The following is a 27,155-nucleotide window of genomic DNA, read 5'->3' as shown; positions in this document are numbered from 1 at the left end:
GAGTCCTAGTGCAAGCTGGTGCTGGGGTTGGCTCCTTGTACAATGCAGACATTTGAGGCTGGTAACATAAGGGTGCTGCAACTTCCCCTATTGTTAAATTTTTAGTGGACAGGTTGTGATTTTTCAGCAAGGTCAGATTATTTGGGATCTAAAGATGCCAGATGGAAACCAATGGAAAAGGTCCCTTGTCCTCATTTCCCTGGGCACCTTGTTCAAAAAGTGTATTAGCACTGTGGTGCTTCATTTGTTTTAATATAGATACTGTTTTTGTTATCATAAAAGATGAAAGTGTGCTGTTACAGCTATCCTGGGTGTGTGTTCTGTATTTTAGAAATCCGATTATATTACGCTAGTAGATTTCGGGCTATATGTTTAATATTTTTTATATTGATGGAGTAGTATTCAGATGAAGTTACTTCTGAAACCAGTTTCTTGTAATGAAAATTCTTTACTTACCTAAATTTCAATTTGGCTTAGTGATTTTTTTTAATGTCTCTGGTATAATTTTTCATTATAAGTGTAGCTGGATTACAGACTTAATTACGTCTGAAGTAAAAGCTTTTGCCATCTGTGTATGTGTTACTAACCAAAGAAAGTTTTTCAGAATTTCAATGTGACTTTTCTACTAGTTTAATGACTTGTATTAGATGAATGGTGTTTCTTTTCAGTTAATTTTTTGAGACGAGATTTAAAGGCAAATATTCACCATTAACACCATGTTAACCTTTGTTTATTCTCTTCAGTAAGATGACTCGGGGTTAGGGCAGTTTGCAAGCCTTAGAAAAGTCCTTAGAAACACTTATTTCCTGAAGATATTTCAAGTAGAGGAGAGAACAAAAAAAGACTGTGTTTTTTAAATTTTTTTTCAGTCTGTTAATGATAATTTTTAAATGGTCTGTTGAAACTGTTTTGAAAAGCAGCTTAAGTTGGCAGTTGATACTTTTTTTTTTCTCTACTCTTTTATTAGTCTCATGCTTTTTTCCTGTGTGGAATGATTTTACAAACTCTTTGTGAATAAAATGATGGAGCAGCACAGATACTGTATTTAGTTGCAGATGAAATACTAGAAAGATTATGTTGGCTGTGAATGTTGACTGTAACAGTTGTGTGTGCACTTTTCATTTTCTATACAAATTATAACTACCTGTTTAGTAAATGGGGAGGGGAGGGTCAACAATCAGTTAGAAGCAGCTAGAAAAGACTTGTGCTTTAAGAAATAATAAAAAGCACATATGCAGTTCCAGATATTAACAACAGTACTACTGTAAGTACAACTTTATGTTTAGCTCAATTGAAGAGTCGAAGTACATTTGGGTGAAGAAGTTGAGAACTTTTAGATTCAGTAGAGTAGCTAAAAAGAGAAAATACAAGATGAAAACAAAACTCAAAAAGGTTTGCAGTGGGGCAGTATGGTGAGGTCTGTGTGGTGGTGGGTTTTTTTTTTTCATTATAGGATGCATTTGCACAATGATAACATTATTTGTTTACCTAATCTAGTAATGTGCTAGATTATCTAATTATGTAAGTCTGTAATATTACGTCCTTAATATTTGCATATGAGTAAGCCTGGGTAGGAGGAAAACACACTTTCTTTCAAGGTGTATTGAATGTCTTGCAGCAAAAGACTTCAGTTTTCCTCTTGGGGAATGACAGAGTTCATGCTAAATGATTAACCACATCTAATTCACTTTCAGATGAGGTAACTCTGCAGTATTCCGTGTAACTCTTGTAATCCTATTACTAGTGTCAGTATACAGATGTGTTGGGTTAGTAGTATAGCAGCTTGTGCTAAATTTAAAGTTCTAACAAACTGTCCTCCACCAAAACAAACTGACAACTCTCAGGATCCTGAAATTAGTATCGGACTAATTAGTAAAGTTAGTCCAATCAATTGTCAGACATTAGGAATGCTTACTTCTTCGAAGTGTTGTTGAAGCACAATATGATAAGTAACTAAGCATTTATTGATGACCCTAAATTAATAAGTTATAACAGGACTGGATATAGGAGTTGATATTCCTATGAAACAGTGAGATGGCCACACCTTTAAAGAAGTGAGAGATTTGATAGAGAGGATATGGGGGGTGTGTGTGTTGAGATTTCTTTCTGTAGAAAGAAAACAGGAGTCTAGTCAAATTCGAATGACTTTGTTTAAGTAAAAAGAATACACAGAAATCTTATATGATGGTAATGCTTGCATGAATACTAGTTTGTTCAGCTATTTCCCTTTTGCAGGAATTTGTGTAGCTTTTATGCACTATGTTAGTCCGTTTTTCTGTTTGTGTGTCACTGTTTGTATAAATCATTAGTATTTGGATTTTGTAGAGTATTACCTGTATAAATTCTCCACTGAATAAACTTAAAAATGTATTACAGCTCCTACTTTGGATAATATAAAATGGAATATAAATGTGACTTCAGTAACTTCTGTCTGTAATATTCTAAACTGTTAAAATAGTCCATGGAAAAAAGTATTGTCAAAGGTTCTTTGTACTATAATTGAAATGTCCTATGAGCGTCTAGAAAATGTTAAAATTAAATACAATTATAACTTTTTGTAGGTTGGGCTCATGTGGTTTGTGCTCTGTACATTCCCGAGGTGCAGTTTGCAAATGTTTCTACAATGGAACCTATCGTGTTGCAGTCTGTTCCTCATGATCGTTATAATAAGGTATAATTATGTCTTTTTCTGTTTATCTAATGTACTTATTTTAAAACTTGTGAGCTTTAATAGTCTAAAACTACACTTCTTAGAATTGTATTAAATGGTATAAAATTACATGAAATTCATAAATGTATGCAGTAATGATATATGTTTTCTGCTATGACTTCATGATAAATTCAAGAATTAAGAAAGCTATACTATTAAATTAAGCTGTAAGGTTATCTGCCATGTCTCATTATTCTTTTACAGATCAGGGACTGTTTTGTTAATTAAACATATCACGATCTTTGACTTACAGTTTATTTTGAAAGGAATGTGAAATATTTCCCATAGGTTAAAATATTATTACAGCTTATTTGAAATGTTATTATTAATTATCACTAAGTCCTACTGTTTTAAGTATTGGTATGAACATACACATGTTAATAAACATTTATTTTAGAAAGAAAAACTATGCTAATATATTAAGGCAGAAGCTTGCAGACTTTTGCCTTTGTAAACAGTATTCACTTTAGTAGGATTATTTGCTTATAGAAGAACTGCTCCTAAATAAGTGGCAGTGAGGTGGAATGTTTTATGAAGTGTGATGAGACTACCAAAAAAAATAAAGGCAAAAGAAGCGCAAAGCAATGTAATAGTAACTTACTAATGTTCTATATTGACAGTTACATTTTTCTGATTGTTTCACTCGTGCTACCTCTTCCTCACTAGACTTAACTACATCCTCCTTTGTATTTTCCCTTCTGCATGCAGCAAACTGTCTGAATTTCTGATGAGTTTTATTATGTATTTTTGCTTGTGTTGCTTTTACTTTGTTTCATGGTGGTTTGTGAACATTGGGGTAAAAGGAATAGACTGTTACAAAAGAAAGAAAAAAAGGCATGCATCCCCTCTTGTGTTCTTCCTACAGGGAAACCAGACCAGCCCTGTTCACATTGGCTCTGTGACCTTTTTTTTTCTCTTAGTTTACATCTCTGATTTATGCACATATGTCTTTAGTCTTTAATTCCTTTTTGTTACAACTAAAGTTGCTTCTTTCTTGCACTGTTTTTGTTCCAAATATATGATGTGTAGTTGTTTTTTGCTCCTAAAATTCCAGTTTGCAATTTGTTGGTCTGTGGTTACTATAATTTTTTTTGCTTGCTAGATAATTACTGGTGCCATAGGGGTGATGTAGATACAAGTTGCTGGTGTTATCTAGCTCTTAGTCTTCTGAGTTTTTGGTCTGTTTTCTGATTCAAGCTGATTTTTTCCATGTCAACAGTCAGCCTGAAACTACTTTCATACAGACCACCACAGTATATTGTAAAATACAATGAGACCTATCAGAAATTTCAAGATTTGGGGTCACACCCCTAGCCTGCATTTTTTTTTTTCCTCTGTTTTTACAGAGGTCAGCTTTGCTGCCCTTGTTTGGTCTGTTTGGTTCATGGAGATGTAGCAGTTGTGGATTTCAGGGGTATAAAAGAAATTACTGTAGTGCAGTTGCTGCAGCAAACCTCCTGAAACCCGTGTGACTGCACTGCAGTCTGGCTGTACCAGCCAGGATTTAAGAGGCAGTTGCTGACAGGCGACTCTCCCAACTTTTTGATAAATCTGTAGCCAGTGCTGGGTTTGATACTGCTGTGGCCAAACTGCCACCAGTTCCCAAGTTGGTTTTGAGCAATACCCCCAAAACCAGTACAACTACTAATACCCTTTTCAGCTAACCTGCAATAATTACCCGCCCCCCCCCCCCCGCTGGCTATTCAATATAAATTGTGTTTACTTAAATGATACATTTTTTAGATCAGAAACTTTGTAAAGCATTTAGAAGTAGATGTGGCAAACACTTCTTAAAATATTTGTTGCACATTGTGAACAAATGTAAACATGTAATTAGAAAAATAAGACTAGAGTTGTTTCTCTTTTTAGGGAGGCTTAGTGCTACTTTTATTCTCTGTGCCAACTCAGGTTAAAATAATATTATTTTAAGAAATATTTTATTTCCAGTGAAGTCCTAAATAATTCTGCATGTGTGGCTGGATAGATATAGAAGGCTAGCATATGGAATTGGGGGAAGATAATAGGCCAATGAAAATTACTGTAAGGGAGAATTTATACTGTATTCTTAAAAAAAAAAAAAAAAAGAGAAACAACATTGGATTTTTGCGCTTAATTTAAATTTTTTTCCATGCACTTATTTATTTACTGAACACTGCAAAATATGCAATATTACAAAGTGCAGCAATCTTAAATGCAAGGAGAAACACAGCAGGCAGCAAAGCATGAGGCTTGTCAGCGTAAAGACGTTTGACTGCTATTTCCCTGAAGTTTTCCTGCTTCTGGGATAAAAACCATCTTATTACAGAATAAATCCACTGAATTACTTGATTAGTGAGTTAACTAACAGGAAAGCTGTTCTTACACAGTCCGTTCTGAAAATAAATGGACTAGCAGTTGCTCTCCTACTTAGTAGATGTTTGTTATTCCTTGGATGGTTGTGCATGGATAATAACTATTTATTTTATGTTAGCCTTATTTGTCTCTTTCAGGTTCATTTGAAAGTATGTGGTGATTTAATATAATTACTGCTTTTAAGAATCTCTTTTCAGAACTGATTAAAAAAAAAGTGCATTTGGAGTTTCTTGATCTACCTTGTAGTAAAGGCAGCTGGTAGATTTTTATTTCAGTACTTCCTGCAACAATGAGAAATTTCTGTACAGCTCCTAGGTTTGATTCTGTAAGCAATCAATGCTTGGGCATTGCAAGGGAATGCTGTTGGCTGTTATGAGTAAACTGTTTGTCGAATTACTTCTTGTTTCATAAGTTTTTCCTTGCCTCATCTTCCCTTCTGTCTTTGCTGTTGCAAAGAAGGTTTACGTTTTGAATCCTTGAAGGAAAAATATTGACAGAAACATAAAGGCAGCTTTGCAAAATATATATTTTGCCATTAAAGAAACAAAGATAATTTGTTGTGTTTTTTGAGTAAAGTGTCTTTGCTGGGTCAAAGCTTTGTGTAATGTTCTGCCTGTTTTCCAGTGAGTATGGGAGAAGTCTAAGTACTTTTCTTCCTTAAGAGCTTTGAAGGGCGTCACTGCTGTAGGTGGTAGAACATGGAGTTATTATATTCTTCCACATGCCAGAGGTTTCAGGGGACATGTAGCAATTCCATGGATTTGCAAATGCATGAGTCTTCCTTTTCCTGCATTGTGAAAGAAAGATGAAGGTTCTCTGCCTTCTGCAATAGTTTGTGTGTCTAAGAGAGGGCAGAAGTATGAGAAGCTCAGCTTTACAGAGAATTTGCTGTCTGTGTTGGAGTGGGAAGATGAACTTCCTTGGCCCCATTTCGTATGGAAGATTAGGAAACAGGTTTTATACTTCTCATGACTAGTAAGATTGGAAGCTCATTGAGCTTGTTAAAATGTGTAGGCAGTCCACCATGTTGAGTTTAAACTTGTTTGTAATGTAGCTGGGCGTTTGTTATATTTCAGCCATTCTACTGTAAATTGGTTTAAGGGGCCTGAAACATAGACCCTGAATGTAGTATGGAGTGTTGAAATCAACAGGGCCTATAATGTTCCTGTATGGAATGCTTATATTGCTTTTCTGTCTGAGCTTCAGTGAGGAAAAAAATTACAGATGTTAAGGCAAAATGCTGAAAAAACAGAACAGTAAAGCGGGACTTCAGTTTTGTGGGGTCTGTTGAAATCTCTTCATAGAGGTATCTTACTTTTGAAATTACTTAATATCATTACTCAGATGAGGTTGACAGATCACGACCTTGTTTGTTTCTAAAATCTGGATGTGTCAGGTCATGGAATGGGAAGCTATAAAAAGCAGCTAGTCTCAGACCCTGTCAAACAGCTGAATTATCTGTGTGCGTTACCTTGATGTACAAAGGGAGCAAGGCAAGGAATTAAGTAGGATTATCCCCTTTCTGATTCCTCAAATGTTAGCATGTAGGGCATGATTTTAGGATATATTAGCTATTGAGTTTAGTGCTTTTTGAGTGTCTTATGGAAACTGTACAAGAGTGACTTACCTACCTTAGAGGCTTGCGTGTTAACAAAAATCCTTTAGTTAGCTGACGTCTCACGATAAATGTTGTTCTAAATACCTCTGTAAAAGGCTGTTCTGATCTCTAAATTTCACTCATTTTCATGTTGTTCTGAGTAATACTGGTCTTGCAATATATAGTTTTTATTTTTCTTTTCTGTGGTATCTTGGTCCTTTTTTCTTAAACTGTGCCATCTACCATGCATGGTTGATATTATTTTCATTATTCTGCTCCTTCTCTACCTCACTAAAGGGAGGTTGTGATACAATTGTAATAAGTCAGTTACATTTTAAATGTAGATAAATGGGGGTTTTTGTTGCACCCCCCCCCCAGTTTATATTTTCTCCTCTAAGATTGTGTAGTGGGATCTCTACAGAGGTAGCACTGTGGTGCTGATGTTGCCTCAGTAAGGTTCTCTGTAATTTAAAAACAGACACTTGACTGCCCCAATGCTGGAGGATACTTTCATTGAGAATCTATTCTTAAAATTGTTAAATTTCACACATAAATGTGATATGGTAGAATCTCTCTAAATGGCATTTTGGTGATTATAACAGTAAAAAATTGAAAGAAAATTAGTTCTGCCTGATTTTTCTCCCTGGAATGCTGGTGAGAGATTGTAGTGTTGTCTGGCATGATAGTGAGCTCCAATATAGCATTGTATCTATGTTTATTAGCCAAATTAAAAAAATCCCCCGAACTATTGAATAATGACAGCGATCTTGGATTCTTTTTGTCTTTTTTTTCCTTTCGTTTTACTGAGAATGTTTTTGAAAATAGTGAAAATTGCTGTACTATCCCAGTAAAACAAATAAATTGACAAAAATGCTATGAAAAGATTTTCATGTACTAGACAGGTTGTTTTCATTTTAGCCTGCTTTTGGGGTTTAAGTGGGTTTGATATACTAGTTCAAGCTTTGTTTACGAGGGTTCTTGCTTGATTAATTTCTAAGACGTTTATGGGGCTAAGTCATGCTGAAATCAAAGCAGATTTTTGTTAAACACCATATTTAATTAAAGGTAACTGAGCATCTTATGAATATTGAAAGATGCTGTGCAACTTATAAAAATTGTTTGCACCAAACATACAAATAAAATGTTGAGTTTGCAGGTTTTATGTATGTAATTTTGTAGGCATATGCATGCATGCCATATGATATCTTGTGCCATTGGGCACTCAGTCTAATTTGATGTTTTGAAATGACACCAACACAGATAATGTTAAATTAATGTGAAAATAGTTTTTACCTAAAAGGACATAAATACAAACTGGAAACCTTTGGCTGTTTAACCGTTTGGCTAGTTGAATGGCACTATAGAATTCAAGTAAATTAGTATTTGTACTACTTTAGTGTTGGTGAAGTGTTATACAGATCCCAAGTGTATACCAGGTGATCTCCTTTTGCAAAAAACATAATTGGACTTTTATAAATAATTTCATATATAAGCTCAGCTGCAAAATTCAGTAGTTATCACCTTAGAATCTCCTGTAACACAGAATTTATTTGTATGCTTCTTACCATGTTAAGTATTTTCTCTTTGATAGACATGCTATATTTGTGATGAACAAGGCAGAGAAAGTAAAGCAGCCACTGGTGCTTGTATGACGTGTAATAAACATGGATGTCGACAAGCTTTTCATGTAACGTGGTAAGTAGATTTTGTTGTTTAACATTTCTGACGTTCCAGGAAGTATCAATACACTCAATATGATGAGTGAACTCTTTATTTAGTATATTTCTGAATAAAGACTTACAGTAAAGTGGTTTGTGTAGAAATATCTAACTTTATTACGATAGAGTATGGCAGTGGTAGCATAAACATTGCCGTGAGCTGCAAAGCTGTCTGATAATACTTCCTTGGGTTCTATTATATGCTTTGTGCTCTTATGAAAAAGGTGTAGTTGTGTGTTTGGTTTTTGTCTTGCATTATTTTTCATATCTGATACTTTATAGGATTTAGGAATGTGAAGACATTGTTTGCCTGCTAATTGATTTGATGTTTAGTTTTGCTGAATCAGTGGGAAAAATTATTGGGCTATGCATAAAAATCACAGAATGGTTGGGGTTGGAAGGGACCTCTGGAGGTCATCTAGTCCAGCCCACCTGCTAAAGGAGGTTCACCAGAGCAGATGGCGCAGGAATGTTTCCAGGTGGGTTTTGAATGTCTCCAGAGAAGGAGACTCCACGGCTTCTCTGGACAGCCTGTTCCAGGGCTCTAGACTCTCACCCCTTCTGGTACAGATTTCCAAACATATGGGAGTAATTCACCCCACTGGTTTTATCTAAAGGGTACACTTCTATCCTGAACTGTTCATTTAGGTTTCATGTATAGCTGTTGGAGAAAAAACAGCTGTGTCCACCGTCTGACTCATCCACTTTAAGATATTTAGTTTTGCCTGCTTTCAGGAGATGCTTGTCTCACTTTATGGACTTCTAGAAGAGGTTTCGTAATTAGACTAAACTACATGTCCACAGGTTGAGGGAGGCAAAAGGAGTTCCACCCCAACATTTGCAGCATGATTTGTTTTTTCAAAATCAGCTGAAGCTATTTTGCAGTAGATAGATAGCAGATTTACACAGATTATCTAGCTACATAACCTGTGGATATACCCATCTGTTTTAGGAGTGCCCCCGTATGTTTCTTGATGACCAGCTCAGTCAGAAAAATGCTTAAATTACTTAAATGTATTTTCTTCAGTGTAATCAAGTTATGCTTTAAATGTCTTGTGCAGACCATAAGGATATATTTCTGTACTTTAGGTGCTGATTTTTTTGCCACTCTTCTTTTTTATCTTTTAATTACTATCTGTCAGGTTCTCTAATTTTTCTTTGGATGTGATCAATGTCAAATTTCTTTTTATGGTGAAAATGGATTGTGTTCCTTAAAGCACACATAGCATGTAAGGAGGTTACTTACTGGTGTGAAAAAAAATACACATCCAAGTGTTTGGATGAAAACGTCTCTTTTCCTTCAAACACTTGGAGGCATACAAGGGTCCTTTTCATCTTCTTAATTTCTTCCAAAACCCTGTTTCAGTGAATGCCATAAAGAACACGATAATTAGGTTAAAAATTAAAATATTTATCTTGCTGATTTTTAGAATTGTTTGATTCTAAGAAAAACAAGTATGTACTCTAAAATGATATCTAGCCAAAGAGTACTGTGGCTGAGAATATTGAGAGGCTGCCATAATATTTTAAAAATGGAAGAAAAATGTGAAAACTACAGAAGGCAGAGGTCCAGGGTGAGGTGTATCAATTCTGGATTAACAAAACTAACGTCTAAGGAAGAATGAACTTGAGTCCATCTGGTTTTGTGTGGCAAGCTTAGAACGATAAATCTTGGCTTAAAGAGATCCTTTATACGTTTTTTGTAGTTGGCATCTGCTGCAGGTATGCATGTGTTTAGGAAGCATTATTTCAGGATTGCCCAAGAACATAATTCATAAATTAGGAGAAAGCGATTTTAAAAAGCAATGAAAATAAGCTGCCTTTTGTATTGTTCTTTAATTTAAACAATCCTGTGCATCATTTTGACTGTAATATTGCATTATTATGCTAATGAAAATGATATGGAAAATGAAACAGAATATTTGTTTTTTCAATGTCTAAGTTGGTTTTGATAAAGAAAATAAATCAACATAACGAATGGTGAAAAGCAAATTTGACTTAAAAAAATGTAGTAGAATAAGGTAATAATTATCCCAGGCAAGGAAACTTCTAAGTCCTGTTCTTTATAAAGGAAATTAACCTGCCACCGTCTTTTAAACCAATAAATATGGATTTATTATTGAAGTTATATTAAAAGTGTAATTTTCCTGGTAAAGCAGAGAAGGATGTATGCAACTTCAGAAAAATTTTTTCTTAAGATTTATAGTATGGTTTCGTTAAAAAACGTTCTTTCCATAGATAATTTCTGGCTTCAGTTTGAGCTAAAAATAATTGGAAATTGCTTGGTTTATTTATTTGTGGGAGTAGTTGCATAATAAATGTAGATTTTCAAGCTTTAAGCTTGTGTGAGTGGCTTAAAGACTATGAAAAAGGCATCGGGCCAAAGTATAAATGATACGTGTGTTTTGCTGGCCTACAAATGTCATTTATGCGCTCGCATGCCATTAGAAGTCGCTTGCGTGGAAATCTCTTCTAGTAAATGCAGATGTAAGTATTGTACATGATCAGCTGTGATACTGTGGTAGGAGCTGATGTAAAATTGCTTTCCTTTAATGTTGTGTGGTTTATTTTTAGTGCGCAGTTTGCAGGACTTCTTTGTGAAGAAGAAGGCAATGGTGCAGATAATGTCCAGTACTGTGGCTACTGTAAATACCATTTTAGTAAACTGGTATGTATTTGTTAAATTCTATAAATAAATGTCACTAATTTACTTTTTTATCTCTGAATTGCTGTTAAAACTAGAAATAATATCTTCATGTAGCTCAGAAAGTAGATTGTATTTCATTAAAACAATGTTTTAGTCACAGTTACAGAAGTACTAGCCGAAAATGTTTTTGTAAGTGGTTACTTTCTAGATGTGTGGGTTTTTCCCCTCTGCCAGAAATAGCATACACATTTAGTGGTTTAATTCATTAAGTTCCTGTAATGTTTTCTTTTGCTATTTGATTAGCTGGCTTCTAGGAATTCAGTCCATTTTGGAATAATCTAGACAATATTACTTGTTATACTGTGTGTTAGAGAATACAGAAGCCCTCCATTTCTTTCTATATATGTTAAACGTTTTTCAAGTGTTTTTCCTTTCGTTCTGTCTCTCACGGTGCAGCCTGTAAGTTCACTGAAACACAACCTCAAGGATGTGACTTGAGGTTTGATTTTTAAAAAACAAGCAAACAAGCCAACAAAACTTTTTGAAATTTTTCAGTTTTTTTAGTAGGTTTGGATCTGACTGCTGGAGCCTTTCATATTGCTTAGGAGTTGGACAGTTCCAGATACCTGTTTCTGTGCATGTGTGTGAGTGTGTGGACTTGAAGGAATTACTGATTTTTTTTGAAATGTTATCTATTAATACTGAATTATGAAAACTAGAATAGGTAGGTTTAAGTTCAGATGCTGCTGGAAGGACAGCTAAACTTGAAGATTACTTGTTTTCGCTGCTAAAAATGGTGAATGCTTGGGTAACTTTTGAATATGTTGCAATGAAGTAAAAACACAGGGCCAATGAACCATCTTAGCTTTCTAGAATATAAGCTTCGTGAGGGTTAGCTCTGTGCGCTTGTGAACATCGATGAGTTTCTTTTATAATGAAGATAAGTCAGGGCTTTCTAGGCCCTTACTAAGTTAAGACTTTAAATTTTCTTGGTCTGTTGCTTAGCAGTGAAGGCTGGCTCTTACGCTATTATGCATTTTATTTGAGTGTTCCAGTGCTGCTATGATTAAGAACATATATATTTATTTAAAAAGCAAGTTTAATGATAAAGACATATTTGACATGTAATTAGTTAGCTTTCCATTGCAAAACTGCAGCAGTAAGAACAGTAAAGACTGGCAAGATCATTTAAGTGTTTCAGCGTTTCTTCAGGATTATTGTGACTATTGACGCCTGATAACTACAGGTGTTTAGTATTTATTACTGAAGATGGTGGGTGGTGTATATCTGCTATATCAATTTGGTTGGCAAAGGGCTGACCTGAAGTGTCTTCATAATGCTACCTCAGTTATGATAACATAACAAACATTTTGAACACTGACCTAGCATAAAGTATTTGCAGTCCCAGACTACGCTCTCAAACATTGCAGAAGTGCACGCAATTTTGTCTGTTGCTTGTAAATGCATACATGATCACAGCATTCTGTGTCCTATTTTTAAAACCATTTAAATGAAAATATTGCAGACAGGACACTTAAATAATAAATCATGAAACCATGAAACAGCCACCTCCCAATGCACTTTAAGCGCGTGGCAGTGCCAGCACTGTGGCTTTGTGTGAAACTCATTTGAGCAGCATCTTCTCTGTTTTACATGATGAAAACTTGAAAATGTGTCTAGCATCTTTTAATCTTTAAAAAAGGGGCATATCTAATTTCTTTGGGGAAAGCATATTGTGCAAATTCATGGGAGGTGTAAAAGTTGCTGTAAGGATAGGCGTTTTTCGGTGTAGTCTTGTTCGTTTTATTAGTATTTTGTCAGTTTTTCTGTAACTAAAGGTTTTTTTTTTTTCATTAAGCACTAAGGCATCTTTATCAGTTTAAATGCTTTATACTTTTCATTTATTCAAATGGTTCATTTTCTTTATCCATAAATATATTTTCTCTTTTTAGAAAAAGAGCAAACGGGGATCTAATAGGTCATATGATCAAAGTTTAAGTGATTCTTCCTCTCACTCTCAGGATAAACATCATGAGAAGGAGAAAAAAGTAAGTGGATTTGTCGTTGTTAATTATGTGGCACATCTGCTTTCTGATAAATTTAGTTTTTGCTGAAAAGCATGAAGAAAATCTTGTTCCTGAAGCACTGAATAATAAATAACACAGGTGATAAACTAGAGGTACTAGGGTCCAATGAGGGAACATCTACAGGTGCATTAGTACGTGCACCTTCCTGTTCCTGTTTATCGTCAGTTTTGGGATACACACTGGAACCAATCCATTGGGAAGGCTGTTTCTATGCAGCTTCCTTTGCTTTAGTTTTTCATTAGAGGTTTTTTTGTGTAGGCTTTGTGACTAGGCAGGAAAGAAAAACAAGGATAAACATTTTAGCAAGTGTGCTGATAAACAAGTGCATCTAATTTTTTATGTTTTAACTTGTTACATCTTTTTCTCCTTATCAAATAACTGACATCTCTTTTACACAGAAAAACACATTTTACTGTTACTGGTGATCAAGCCCACTGTGATGGCAAAACACTGTGCATTTCGCATGAGAATCTTCCTGTGAGGGTATAAGGAATGTAACTGACTGCTGATTTCTGTTGTTGGTGTGTTCTTTCAACAATTTAACTTTACATATTTTTTAAAACAAATTTTAAATTTATAATGATTATTATATTTTTAATACAGCTAGATTAATAGTTGTCTATGTGGAATTTATAATCTAAATTCAACACAGGGTGATAAGAGACAGTGGCAAAATAATGCAAATTTGCTTTGGCTCTTTTTTAGCCCTCTAAAAATATATGCAGAACTGCTCACCTGCACACATCCTGTACAACTAACTCAGCAGACTTTTCTGTGGGTGCAGGTAGACTTCATTTTGCATTATTCAAAATCATTACATAAAAATTGAAATCAAATAATGTATTGATCAACTGTCTATTATATGAAGGAGCTATATTTAAACTGTCAGGAAACTGACTAACAAATATCAGTCTCCTTAATATTTGATTTGATGTTTAAGCTCCTTCCCACTTTGGATGGGTGTTGATCTCCATTGTTCTTGGATAATCTAAAAAGTGTCTTTCGGTCTGGTTGATGGTGTAGGTGAATAGTTCCATCTTCATATGGTAATGCAGAAGAGACTGAATTACAATGTGGTTGTACCTCTAAATCTATGACTGAAATAATAAAAGTATGGGGTTTGGCAGATCTTTTTTTGTTAACACATGGGTAGAAAAAAACAATCTTGAATTACTGACTACAGAATTACCTGTAAGGTAAAACCTTACCAATATTTGCCATATTTTTTTCTTAGCTCACTTAGTTTTTCACAGCTATCATACTTCATGTCATGTTTTGTCAAAATACATGCGTGGATTTTTATTCACGTTGACAAAACTTTGAAGTTGAATTTGAAGAAACTTTGAGGTGTGAAGGTGTGAGCATGAGGCTCAATTTCAGTTTTGTATCTCTGAGCAGTGCAAAAAAACTGTTGCTGTTGGTGTTGTGTGTGTGTGGTGGTGGTTTTTTTTTAAACTTACTTCAACTAGAGATGCTGTGCTTCCTCAGGTCGTAATACCTGTAAAATCTTCAGGGAACACCTGAAGGGACTTTTTAACAGAGTGTGTTCAGCCAAGGTATCAGCTAACTTTTCTGCTAGCTGCTCAGGTTCTCCTGCTCTGGAAGAGTTTTGATATCGACCTTCTAGAAATAGTTAATGTTGTGGCGTGTCTTTGCAAGTCCTGGCCTTTTACTGTGGCTTGAAATTTGCTAGAAACAGGATATTAAAGTTCCTTCTACCTTTCATGAACTGAAACATGGTAATCCAGAAGATCTCACAATCTGTAATACCAAGCAATGCAGTTTGAAGCACTAACCTGTTATTTGATATTCAGTGGTTCTCATGGCACATTATAGCACATCCACATTTAGATTGTTGTCATATTACAGTAAATATGTGTATCTTTCTTCCCAGATACAGTGATGTTGGCCTGCAACCCTCCCAGGAAGGGCACTCTAGTTTCTACTTTCATCTTTGTTCTTTGGAAATTTGGATAATCTGATCTTTAGGCATCCTTAAAGCTTTCCGTTTTGCCATATGAATTCAGAATTGGAACCCTTTTTATTGCTCAGACCTCAAAAGCTATTCATTTGCATATAAACTATTGTTCTGCAATAAGAAGAGATTGGTCTGAAAATGTTAATATGGGCAGCTGTCACTTTTTGCAAACAGACACTGACTTCAAAGCATGTGTTTTTCTTCATAGTATGTATTTAGTCTCTTCTGGGCACTGTGCTTACAAAATCAATAGTAAATATGTAAGGGTATAATAACTAAGAAAACTAAACTAAAACAACAAACCTTTGGAATTATTGAATTTGAATGAGGAATTTGAAGCTACAGACTAAACAGCTTAGTAATAATCTGATTACTGCTGCACTAAGTTTTGTTAATTTCTATGGTAGAGGTGTTTTAAATAGGGTTGGTAGTATGTTGCTTGACACCCTCTTACAATATTCCTTTTTTCAGGGCCCAGGTGTTTACCTCAAACTTTTTGGGGAAAAACTTAGGCTATCCTGAGAGTGGAAAAATACCTTGCTTTGCTAGTGTGCCTGACAGCCTTGTCTTTGGAAGGGACTAAAGAAGTAACTAAATGTGTCTGGGATTAACTTTTGTGTAAAGAAAGTGTTTGTCGCCATGTATGTGAAAATTAGGCAAGCTTACTAGCATTATATGTCACTTCCAAAAAATGTGAATTTACTACATAGGAAGTAAATATTATGTAGCAGCTGAATATCACAACTTCTTTCTCTACTGAAAGTGTTTTGGTTTGAGCTGAGCAGGAAGGGGAAATGTAAAACTCTCTGCTATGATTGCTCATGTGATGAAGAATAAACAAAAATGGGCTTGTGACTGAAGACTGCAAATGTGTAAGAAGTGGTAACTGAAGAGGCAAAAAGAACAAAATATTGAGGAGGAGCCCCAGGGCACTGTTAGCGAAGTTTGAGGGTGTCAGTCTGAGGAGAACCTGAAATGCAAGAGTCAGGACAAGTGTTCTCAACACTGAGCTGCTGGCTGAAGGGAATTCATTGTGGGTGTCTCCTTACTGCTCGCCCTGTCCTTAAAGAAGTGTTACACATTTGCTGATTTTGAGGGGTGTCTCTTGAGCATCTAATAAGAGCGAGGCAGTGTGTGACATTTGGCATGTTCATATGTTGGGGCTGTGAATTTCATTTAGGAGAAAGACTCTTGGTTGTTTTAGTGTATTTTAATACTCTGTATGGGCTGTTGCAAATCAGACCCTTATGTATTCCTCTTTATCTCAACATCCAACTGTGAAAAGACAAAATTGACCTGCCATGCATCACGTAAGATTCTGTGCCAAAATTGGAATAGCCTGCAGTTCTTTGGGTTACCATTCAGCCGCATGAGCAATGGTTTCATTTTTTTCTCTTTAAAAAAACAACATTCTGATTTAGTCCTGAAAAGTCAATTTATAGTACTGTTTAAAGCAGAGTGTTACAAAGGCAATTCTAATGATGTAATTCTTCTGTTAATTGCCTCATTTCATAAACCTAATTATGTTGTTTGAACATTTGAGTTTTTGTGTAACTTTTAAAGGAAAAATCTCCAGACTCATCTCAGTAATGCAGTACCCTGATGCCTCCTTATTGATTCAGAAGTTTTGGTCAAGTTTTGTCAGTTTAATAGATCTGACGATTTAATACTGTAAACTGTTTTTGGTGTATGAAACAAAATGATAAGAATGCTAAAGATAACTAGAGGAAAAGTGTTGTGCAACCACTTTGAAATCACTTCAATTTTGATTATTGAACAACATTTATCAAGCATTACTTCAATTGAGAATTGTGTGGTGTGGATGCTAATGATGATGCTTATCGATGTTGACTTCTTCCATATTCTATCCAGTCAGATGGAAAAAAGTATGCTTCTAAAATACCTTTAAAACTGGTCAGTAAGTATATACTGTATGTAGCTCAGTTTATAGATGTTTTTTAATATCTATTATGAGCTGCATAACCTGGTTCTGGTTTCCTAAGACTGAGTTCTCCTGTGGGTTCCCTGCTGTTCAAAAAGGGGTGACCCCATGCTGCAGTCTTCTGCTGTTGGTACTGACAAACAGTACTGCTGTTTCTGGGCACCTGTTCTTTGCTGACTTCATAGGAATGTCATTTTTTATTTTTTAACATACCTCTTCCTGTCAGATTGTATTAAAAGTCTAGTTATTTGGGAGGGCTGACAGAGTATGACTGTGTAATCAAAATTTCATTAGAAAGCTTCTCTGTCTGAGTATATTCAGTAAAATATATTTTTAAAGTCTGCAGGATTAAGAGCAAAGGTGGCATCTTGTTGGTTGATTTGTTGCCTGCTAAAGTCCTGTGTTAACTTGTGCTGTCTTCTGTGGCAGCCTGATAATCAGCTGCCTGTAGTGTACTGGAACTGACACCAGTTAGTATAGATGCCACAGCAAAATGATCTCTTGTGTAGGTCATGAAGAACTATGTAAGCAGATAAGCTCAATTTTATTTATTTAAAATTTTATTTTTATGTAGTAAGAGGAAAAGTAAGAACTTCTGTTTCAACTATAATGGAATTATATCATGGAATTACTGATTTGAATGCCTCATATTTTTCTAGCCTTACAGGAACAGAGCATAAATATGGAAAAAAGACTAATGCTGTTAGTGCACCGTAGCACAACAAATACCTCATAATAATAAGCTTGGCACCTGGGTTTAGGTAATTATTGTAAAATCAAAATGGCAAACACAGCACCTCAGGTACACCTAAAAACTAGGCTGTAAGATGTAGGATTTTGTAAGGCTGCGTTAGCTGCAGCTGTCCCTTTTCCCTCCAAGTACACAGTTTAGTCGTGTGCTTTTCACCATGAAAGAAAACAAACTCAAAACCTGACCCTTGCAGAACCTGCGCACAAAGGAATGGTGATTGATAGCAGTGATAATTGTCTCTGTAGACTGTAAAACTGAAATTCCACAGGTGGCAAAATCCTCAAGCATTTATCTGAAGAAATTCTGTTATTTATTTCTTGGAGCTACTGCTTCACCGTGGTTTTTATAGGCGTCTTTGGAGCAATACTGGGAGAATTAGAATTTTGAGTAGATCTCAAGCATTTAAAGTTCTTAGTGCTCATCAAACAAGACTGTGGTTTTGTAAAGAAAATCCACATTGTTAGTCTGAGTGTCTTCCTTAGTCTGCAGGGTTCAATCAGAAGCCTTTCTGTTTTGTTGAAAAATGGCTATGATATACTTCAGTTATTATTAGATGTTACTCTTATTTATTTTGTTATATATTATTTATGCCACTATTATAAATTAATTCAGCTTTATCAATATATTCACAAAATTTTAAGAAAAGACTTTTTGTCTGATTATGATTTTGATCTTTCTGCAAGTTCAGTGTTTTGCAGCATCATTTACTCAACTTCTCAGTGCCACATTATAAGATAGAGGAGAGTAAATTTTGGATAACTGGGGAAAAATGTAAGCTGAGCTTTGAAGAAACTTGAACATTTCTTGCTTGGGAAAATTATGTGATATTGTTTGTCTTAATTTGAAAACTAAATGACACCTGAACATTAAAAATAGATCATTAAGGCTACTACTTGATTTTTTTTGTTGTTGTTTCTGTTTGTGTAATGTATCTTTCTTCCTACACTTCAATTCTGTACCTATAAGGGTGAGAGATGTGAAGCAAAAGGTGCTTTAAGAAATTAGTTTTCTTTGCTTTGGATCCTAGATTAGTACGAGATTATTAGTACTTTATGTTGACTTTGTAACAGTTTCTGGAAGGTAATTCTGTTGGTTTTTTATAAAGTTGTATGTATGCGCTACTCACCAGGTACAATGTTTTGTGTGCTGGTAGACCTTGCGCAGCTAAATGTGATCTGCAATGGTAGGCTGACTGGGCCAGGAAAATGATATGTATTCCTTTTGCTTGCTGTCCTGTTTGCTTATTTCTTGACATATACTTGATATCTTTTAAGTTACCTTGCAGACAGTGGAACATTTTGCAAGATGTAACATAAAACAGATTTTGAAGTTTTAAATACTTGCAATTCTTATAGGAATAAATGAAGGTGAGCACGGACAATAAATAATTGCCCTGATTTAATTAATCTGGAACCATTTTTGAAGTTATAAAGTGCTACTCAAGTGTTTAGCACTGAGTATCTGTCAGTAACAATTAAACTGCAACAGAAAAAGCATATTTTAATGTTAAATATCAAAAGAATAGCTTAAGAGCAATTGTGTTTTAGTCGTGCACCTCGGAGAAGCTTTGACTGTTGTTGTTATAATCGATTCTTGAGTGCTCTTACCGTCGACGATTAAAATTATGGCTATAATGCCTGTATTGGCGTGAGGTTTTTGAGTCTCTGAAGTAATGGTATCACGGCTTGATACTTAAAAACAATTTTGTTCTTAGAGCTAAACATGTATGTATTTGAATGATGCTGGCAGTAGTGATCCACCTCTCCCTATAAACTATCCTGTGCCTGTTTCATTTTACTGCTGTGACTGCAGCAGCGCTGTGACTACTTGTAATTTTCCTGCTGTGATTTATAGCGTATAAAATGATAGATAGATGACTACCCGAGCCAGGGCTGTTCTTGTCAAAACAAGATAAATTAGGATTTGATTTTGAAACTTGTGGACTGTGGGCATCTTTCATTCTGGAATTGTTGTGGTTATATTACTAATAGCTACTAGTTACAAATAAGAGGCCAAGCAGGTCTTGTATTGGGGATTAGCAAGAGCTATGTGCAGCTTTCTATTAAAAGCATTGTGATGATGGCAGCTCTGGATTTACAAGCTTCAGTGACGGAAAGATAGTGCAGGAAATCCATAAATGACAAAAGCACCAACCTGAGTACTCTGTCCTAGTAGAACATTCTGATACGTTGACATTATTTCAGGGAGTCAAAAACAGTGGCTGAAAAGTTAGTGATTTAGACATTCAGATGATTTTTCTTTCAAGAATCACTACAGAAAATAGATTTGAAAATGATCTTAAGGTTTGAAAACTTGGGACAGTGAAAGGTAGTGGGGAGATTATGACTTTTGTAACAGAGAAGAGGGTAAAAATGGAATACTTCAAGGTCAGCCCAAGCAGTTTTGTCTGACAGGCTGAGCACTGGTGCTTGCTGATCATGTGCATGTGTTTGAATTCTTCCAAAACAGAAGTTAGGCTCCTCTTCCCTGGGCAGGTGAACTCCTGCTCCTCTGGTCTGCATCTACCTCTTCTGGTCGCTGTTACTGTCCATCTCTCACGCTCCATCACTGAACTAACATAGCTCACTAAACCATCAGAAAACTATCCACTTTGTTTGCTGTTGCTGCTGTTTTAGCAGTTTGAATTAGCACACAGAAGGTCTGACAAGCTGAGCAGCGTGGGAAAGGTGAGAGGGGGAGTCAGGAAACTTCTTCCCCCTTTTGTAGCAGGGAACTGTTAAATGCTGAACTTCAGAATTTAGTTTAGTGAAATGAAGTACTGTGGAAAACTCTTTAGAGAAGGCTGTACATTCCTGAGACCAAAATGAATTGCAAATAAGTGTAAATACCTTCAACAAGTTAAATGATACCTCCACGTGGAAACGTTATGAATTAATAATGCCATTAGAGAAAAGCTGGACTCATCCATTCCATCACTACAGGAAAAGTTATCATTCACTTCCATTATTCACTCTTCTCATACTTTGAGGTCCAAATTGTGGAAAGATAGATTGGATAATGTTTATTCTGTTGACAACAGATCAGAGCTAAGATAAAATCATACATGTCTCCTTAATTTGATATTTCAATGAGATGATATTTTCATTCATTAATCTGATAAATGTGTCCTCTGAAGGTATGTTAAAGAAAATGAATGAGCAAATGCTGATCTTTAAAGTGAGCCAACGTGTATATGAGCTAAAAACCCAAAGGACTGGAACTAAACTGTACTTGTGAAATTATGTTGTGTAATAATTTTGTGGATTGAATCTTTGTTCAAGAAATAGAAGCAATCAAAATGTGCTTTTTTTTCCTCTTCTCCATCCCTCTACCCTCAACCCCACAAGAGAGCAATGTACAAAAAGTCCTCTAGGATTCCAGAAATCTTGCACCATATTTGTTTTCTTATCTTGGAGCTTGTAGCTATTGGAATTAAGAAGGTATTACACAATTTTTAGATAAGAAACAAAACCCAAAAATTAGATCCCTAGTGATAAATAGAGCTTTCTGATTAATCATGACATATGAACTCTAGGTATTTTGTATTGGTGTTGAGCTACATCATAAATCAGCGCTCTTCAGGTTGTAGGATGAATAATGTTACAGCTGTGTACCCAATGGCTACATGGCAATTGCACCTTATTTTTCTTACAGTAAGAAAGATTTCAGAAGCTGCCTGAATCTGGTCTGTTGAGCTACCCTATTTGTGAACCAAGACTGAAATCTGCTTAGTAAATTTTCTAGTTCACCATATATTTTGTAACATATTCTTCCTTGCAGTGTTTCATTTGCTAAACCCTGTTTTTTCAGAATTGAGCATTGCATTTAACAGCGCTGCAACTATCTTAAAATACAGGTGTTTGGAACGTTCGAACTCGTGCCTATGAATCTTTAAAAAAATTAAGTCTGAGTATATAAATGGGATACATGGGTTCTGCCTGCCCTCAGGGCTCCCTTAGCTTTCATTTACTAACGATATTGTCTTCAGTCCTCGTTAAGAGTAATTTCTGCTCTTTTTTTTCCTTACAGTAAAGCTTGTAAAAGGTCAGATGTTTTATATCATTACCTTCCCTTGAATGTTGTTTCTGTGTGGATGTGTATCTGGATGGATGTTTATCTTAGTGAGCTGCTGCTACATTACTTCTCTTTGGAGCTGTGATCGGCGGAGTTTTGTAACAGCAAAGCATTCAGTGAGTGGTCCGTGAAGGGCCAACTGTTCTTTTTCTGGCAGTAGGAAGGATGGCTAGGTTGTGTGCCTTTTGAGACACACTTGATTGAAAGCTGTCATATCTGTTAAATATTGGGGGAATTCATGTCCCTCTATTAATCCATTTGGATCTAAAATTGGGTATTTCAGAACTCTGCTTTCTACGGATCTTTATGGTGATAAGAGGGTGCCACTGCAAGGAGTCACTTTACGGGAGCCAGGTCTCTTCATCTCAGCAGGTGGTTGCTGAAATTTTTATTTTTATCAGTGTAAAACCTGAGCGTTCCTTTCAAAGATTTTCCTGCAGTGAAATTTTCTCCACTTCTTTGATGTTATTTGCATCTGGAGTCAATTCACATTCAGAAGTAGGACTTCTGAACATTCCTTAGGAAGAAAAAAGAAAAAGAAAAAAAAAAAAGAGGAGACATGATTTGTCAGAGGAGGTGTAACCTAAAAATAGGAGGGAATACAGAGTTAAGAACAGCAGGGCTCCCATGGGTAAGATCTTTTTATGCAAAAGGCTGTGAGCGGGTTACCCCTCCAGTGGCCTGGAGTGGTAAACTGTCCTGGCAAACGTCGTGTTGATATTTTGGATCTGGGAGAGGAATTTGTTGTAGTTGCTGAACCTAAAGCATGTTCTTTCCAGGCTCTTAGTCATTTATGCCTCCTCCCTTCCTCCAGTCTTGTATCCCTCTTTCCTCCTTCTTGACACATTGCTTTCTTTTCAGACTACTATCAAAGAGATTTCAGTACATTACAAAATATAATTTGAAGTCCTCCTGACTGTTCCTTTGCTCAGAATTCTGTCTTTCTTTGCCTTTCAGACAAAATTAACACAGAAAGTAAAGTAATACTAGAAAGTCATCAGAAGAGATTGTAAAACATGTTCATACATGTTTGCTATTTTACACTGATTGCTGTTCTTAAAGCATATTAGTCTTTGCTTCTTGCCTCCAAAATTATAAATAAAAAAATTTCTTTAGGGTGATTCAAATTTCCTAGTGAAATGATGAAAGCTAAAGAAACTCAAGCAGTGGCTTAGATTTCCATTTCATAACTTCCTTCTTGAGGCTTGTTTGGGGTTCAGTGGAATTGTTACTCAAGTTTATCTAAGCACGTACAGTGATGACATAGTAAACTGGGTATCTAGAACTGATGAAAAGCTCTCAGATTAACAGGTTTCTTAGATAACACAGCAGTCTTGGTGTCAATGCTTCTGCTTTCTCTTGGTCCCTGCCTGTTTTCTGGCAGTATGGACAGCACTTTTGAGACTTATGTTTAAGAAATTATTGAAAAGACAGGGCATTTGAATCCTTCCCCCTTCCCCCTTCCCCCAAATGTGCCCTCCTCCCCAAAACAAAAACAACGTAAAATAAAAACAGACTCCCTGATCTAAAACTCTCTCAACAAGCCTCAACAAACCACTTCAGTGTATGAAAAAACCCACAAACTTATAAATCCCCACCAGCCTTTAAGTTCTCTTGGAACTTCCTTAGAGTTTTAAGAAGGGTACAAGAAACAGAAGGACTTTTCATATTGTGTTCTAGCAAGTACATTTTTGCATGATATTTTGGTGAAGATAGCTTTGGTACTTTATTTATGTGTTTTCTTGGCTGGACTGTATTTCCTTCCTGGCAAATTAGATTATAAGTTGTGTTAAATGGATTTAGGGCTTGTTAGAGACAAGGTCATCTCTAAGTCACCCAGTCTTTATAGTGCATGAAGGTATAGATAGATGTGTTTGGCTTTCAGCTTTGCATCTAGATTGTCAATTAAGTTTTTATACTTTATTACAGAATGTGAGAACCCATTATCTTATTCTTTCAGGCTGTTTCAATGAAATAAGTTTTTTATATTTCTTCCATTGTGACTGAAATAGAAAGTTGATACTTGGTGATACCTGAATTGAGTATGCACATGTTGCATCCTGTCCTGGTGCTTGGTGAGAGTGGTTGTACAGTCACTGTTGAACAAATCCTGTTTTCTTTTGAGGGCCTGTGTAATAATTCTGATAGTTAGAGGAAGATCAGCATGGATCGTTTTTAAGATTGAAAGCAGTTCCTGAGTTTTCATATGGCTTTCCAGACTTACATTTTAAGTTGTCTTCCTCATCTTTTCAAGCTACTCAGTACGAGTTTTAAAGCCTTTGTATCAATCCATATGTATGCATTTTTTTGTTAGCTCTCTGCTGAAGCACTTATTCTGAACAAATAGTCATAAGATTATACTGTTCTGCTGAATTTTTTGCAAGTACACCAAAATTCCATGAATATATTGTCAAAGTAGCAAAATCCTTGAGTGCCAGTAGCTTACAAGTAACTTTCTCTCACATCTTCGTCTTCTGATGTTGACTGTCTATATAAACCATATTATGATGCTAAGAAAAAATGACCCTCTAGATTTGTTTTTGATTAAATTGCTAAAAATATTGAACTCCTCCTATATTCTATGTTGAATTGTTAATTTTGTCAGGTGCTGTTTTTTTTTTTTTTTTTTTTTTAATCTGTCTGAATTATTTAAGCAAATACAATTTGGGTCTGATTCTGTAATTCTCTAAGGACTGATTTATACCAGTGTGGAAGATTTGTGTTATACTTTAAAGGCTCTGGGTTAAGAAATTTTCTCTCTGTTTGCACAATTTCATTCACACTGCTGATGCTTCATGTTGTGCTTAAAAAAAAAAAGATCTCAGCCTCTTTGGAAAGCGCTCTTGGTTTATACAGCTTTTGGTAGTTTAACATGGAAGATACTTAGTGAGTTAACTGTGTGCACCTTTTGGGTGCACCTTATGCATGGAGTTGTCCTTAGGGAGCCAAAGCTAAAACCTTGCATTAATTTACAGTAACACCTCAACAAAGAATACTGTGCAGGTGAAGAAATGCAGGAACATAGAAATCTTTGGTGAGAAATGCAGGAGACCTGTGAAGCAGAAGCCCCTGTCTCTGTTTTTAATCTAGTTTGTTTTGTTGATAATTGATTATTGGGAAGATGGATAGTATTAAGAACAGTGGATTCATAAATGCTGGCTATAATTGAAGAATTTCAGTTTGTGTATTTTGAAAATGAATATAAATACTTGATTTCCTTTTATAACATTATCTTATAAAAATTTCAAAATATTAATGTTGTTTCCATTAGTATAGCACGGGATATTATTACCATTTCTCTTAAATTTTGATAATGCTTGATGCTACGTAAAAAGGGTTGTGTTAAAGATGAAGCTGAACTAAGTTCTCTTTTATAACTTCTAGAAATATAAAGAGAAAGATAAACACAAGCAAAAATATAAGAAGCAGTCGGAGTCCTCACCATCCTTGGTTCCATCTCTTACTGTAACTACAGAGAAAGTAAGTCAATGTTTTTTTCCTCCTCTTCCACTTCAGTTACTTATCTTGAAATTCCATGATATAATAATTCCATGAGTTTCATAATGTTGTAGATTGTATAATTATCAAGCACACTTGGTATTTTTCCTGTAATATAAAATCCTAGAATACTTTTGAGGTCTGTCATACAGAGAAAGACTTAGATTTTTGTAATTGAATAGTGAGTGATTTAATAACCCCAATCAGGTGCCGCTGATACTCCAGTGAGTTTTATTTCGTTGACTTATGTTTATTAATTTGAGAAGTTTTAGAAACTATTTCCTTTGAAATTCACTTGTGTGTGCTGAGTTGTTGCTGAACCTGTAAGCATTTAAGCTGGTAATCGTGACATTATAGCTCATGCTTCATATACTTGGAATATCACTTTGCCTTTTTAGCAGTCTACTCCATTGGGTTCTGTGGTCTTTCCTGTTAGTGTGCTAGCAAATACTTAGCTCAAGGGACAATGTAGAGGGTTAAATGATGACAGTTCTCATTGTGCTCGACAAGAATTGCTTTTGTTATCCACCAAAAAAATGGCACGAATGATAGCATTACAGAGTGGGCAGCAGTACTGAGAAATGGGTTTTCTGACTTGAGAAAACATTTATCCCATTCATGTGGGAATGTTTGACATCTGAGTTGAGGGATCGTGGTTTGAATTAATTAGCCATCAGTACGTAGAGCTTTATTTTGTTAGCAAAGATGCTGAAGCTTTTGTTAACTGTGTGTAGTTTGGTTGCTGAGATGCAATATTCAACAAGTGTGTCTGTTTGCATGTGGGTGCACCAAGACCTCTTCAGAACAGGGTAAAACAATTGAAATGTCAACTTTCTCTGGTCCTTAGAAGTATTCCCTCAAGTGGTGCTATCAACTTCAAGAATCATTGCCAAGAAAGTTAGTTTTTTAGTATGCTTTGGATATTTCTTGTTTCTCAACAACAGGATTATGAACTTGAGGATGTGTACCTGTTAGCGTCCTGTTATTTGTGGCTCACACTTCTGATAACTTAGTCTTGTTTCAGGTTCTGCTGTATTCTTTTTGACACTATTGTGGCAAATGAGGCTTAGTAGTCAGTGGTTTTCTGAAACTTGCAATAACTCTTCATTAAAAAGAAAAGAAAGAAAAAGCAGAGTCAGATTGCCACTTTGGTGCTCTGATTTAAGAGTGGTGATTTTTGAGTATTAGAATATACTTCTGATGCTGAAGACGCATTTGGATTCTGTTTTATGGCTAACCTCTTTTCTAATTGCTTTGTTCTCCCTAGGCGTTTCCTATTTACAAGGTTTACGACTTACTGGTGAATACTTTAGTAATGTGAACAAGGGTAAAATCCCATTTTTAGCAGACATCTGTTTAATCCAAGTAAAGAATGAGAATCTTGCTGAGTTGTTGGCCAAACCGTTTATTGAGATTGTACTATATACGTATGTATAGCAAGTAAACAATATTTTTGTAGTTAAATCTGTAGGATTTATAATAGGGCTTATAATAATTTTTATAATTTAAAGTATTTTTCTGTTCTTTTGAATACCTAAACCTCTCTTCTTTATAGTCTTAAAAATCATTAAATAGATAACATGAAAAAAAAAGTTGCAGCTCCTGTGGTTAGTGGCAGGATGGAGCTAGAGCAAATACTAGAGTAAACAGAGCAGAAATGTTCTATTGTTCTAGAATTTAAATTGTAATTGGATTAAACTAAACAAGAAGCATTCATTGTGGAATTGAAATATCAACACATGTCCTTTTAGGTTTTGTTTTGGTTTGGTTTTTTTTTTTACCTTTTGCATCCTGTGTTTTT

At 35.4% G+C, this 27,155-nt stretch overlaps 1 protein-coding gene across 11 annotated transcripts in view; it reads left to right on the top strand.

Moving 5' to 3' along the window:
* Positions 1 to 27,155, top strand: part of MLLT10 (MLLT10 histone lysine methyltransferase DOT1L cofactor) — a 142,692-nt gene that overhangs the window by 44,667 nt on the left and 70,870 nt on the right. For 8 of the 11 annotated variants that reach the window (XM_013370099.3, XM_065050803.1, XM_065050801.1 and 5 more), the window contains 5 exons: positions 2,562 to 2,671; positions 8,251 to 8,354; positions 10,952 to 11,045; positions 12,977 to 13,072; positions 25,241 to 25,336. In XM_013370099.3, the coding sequence (XP_013225553.1) occupies positions 2,562 to 2,671; positions 8,251 to 8,354; positions 10,952 to 11,045; positions 12,977 to 13,072; positions 25,241 to 25,336 (500 nt within the window). The remainder of the gene's footprint in view (positions 1 to 2,561; positions 2,672 to 8,250; positions 8,355 to 10,951; positions 11,046 to 12,976; positions 13,073 to 25,240; positions 25,337 to 27,155) is intronic. The other 3 variants (XM_065050806.1, XM_065050807.1, XM_065050805.1) reach the window with 1 other exon arrangement.

This window comes from Columba livia, chromosome 2, assembly GCF_036013475.1.
Source record: "Columba livia isolate bColLiv1 breed racing homer chromosome 2, bColLiv1.pat.W.v2, whole genome shotgun sequence".
In the NCBI taxonomy this organism is placed as follows: domain Eukaryota; kingdom Metazoa; phylum Chordata; class Aves; order Columbiformes; family Columbidae; genus Columba; species Columba livia.
The sequence above is the reverse complement of the archived record's forward strand: the minus strand, read 5'-3'. Positions and strand labels throughout refer to the sequence as shown.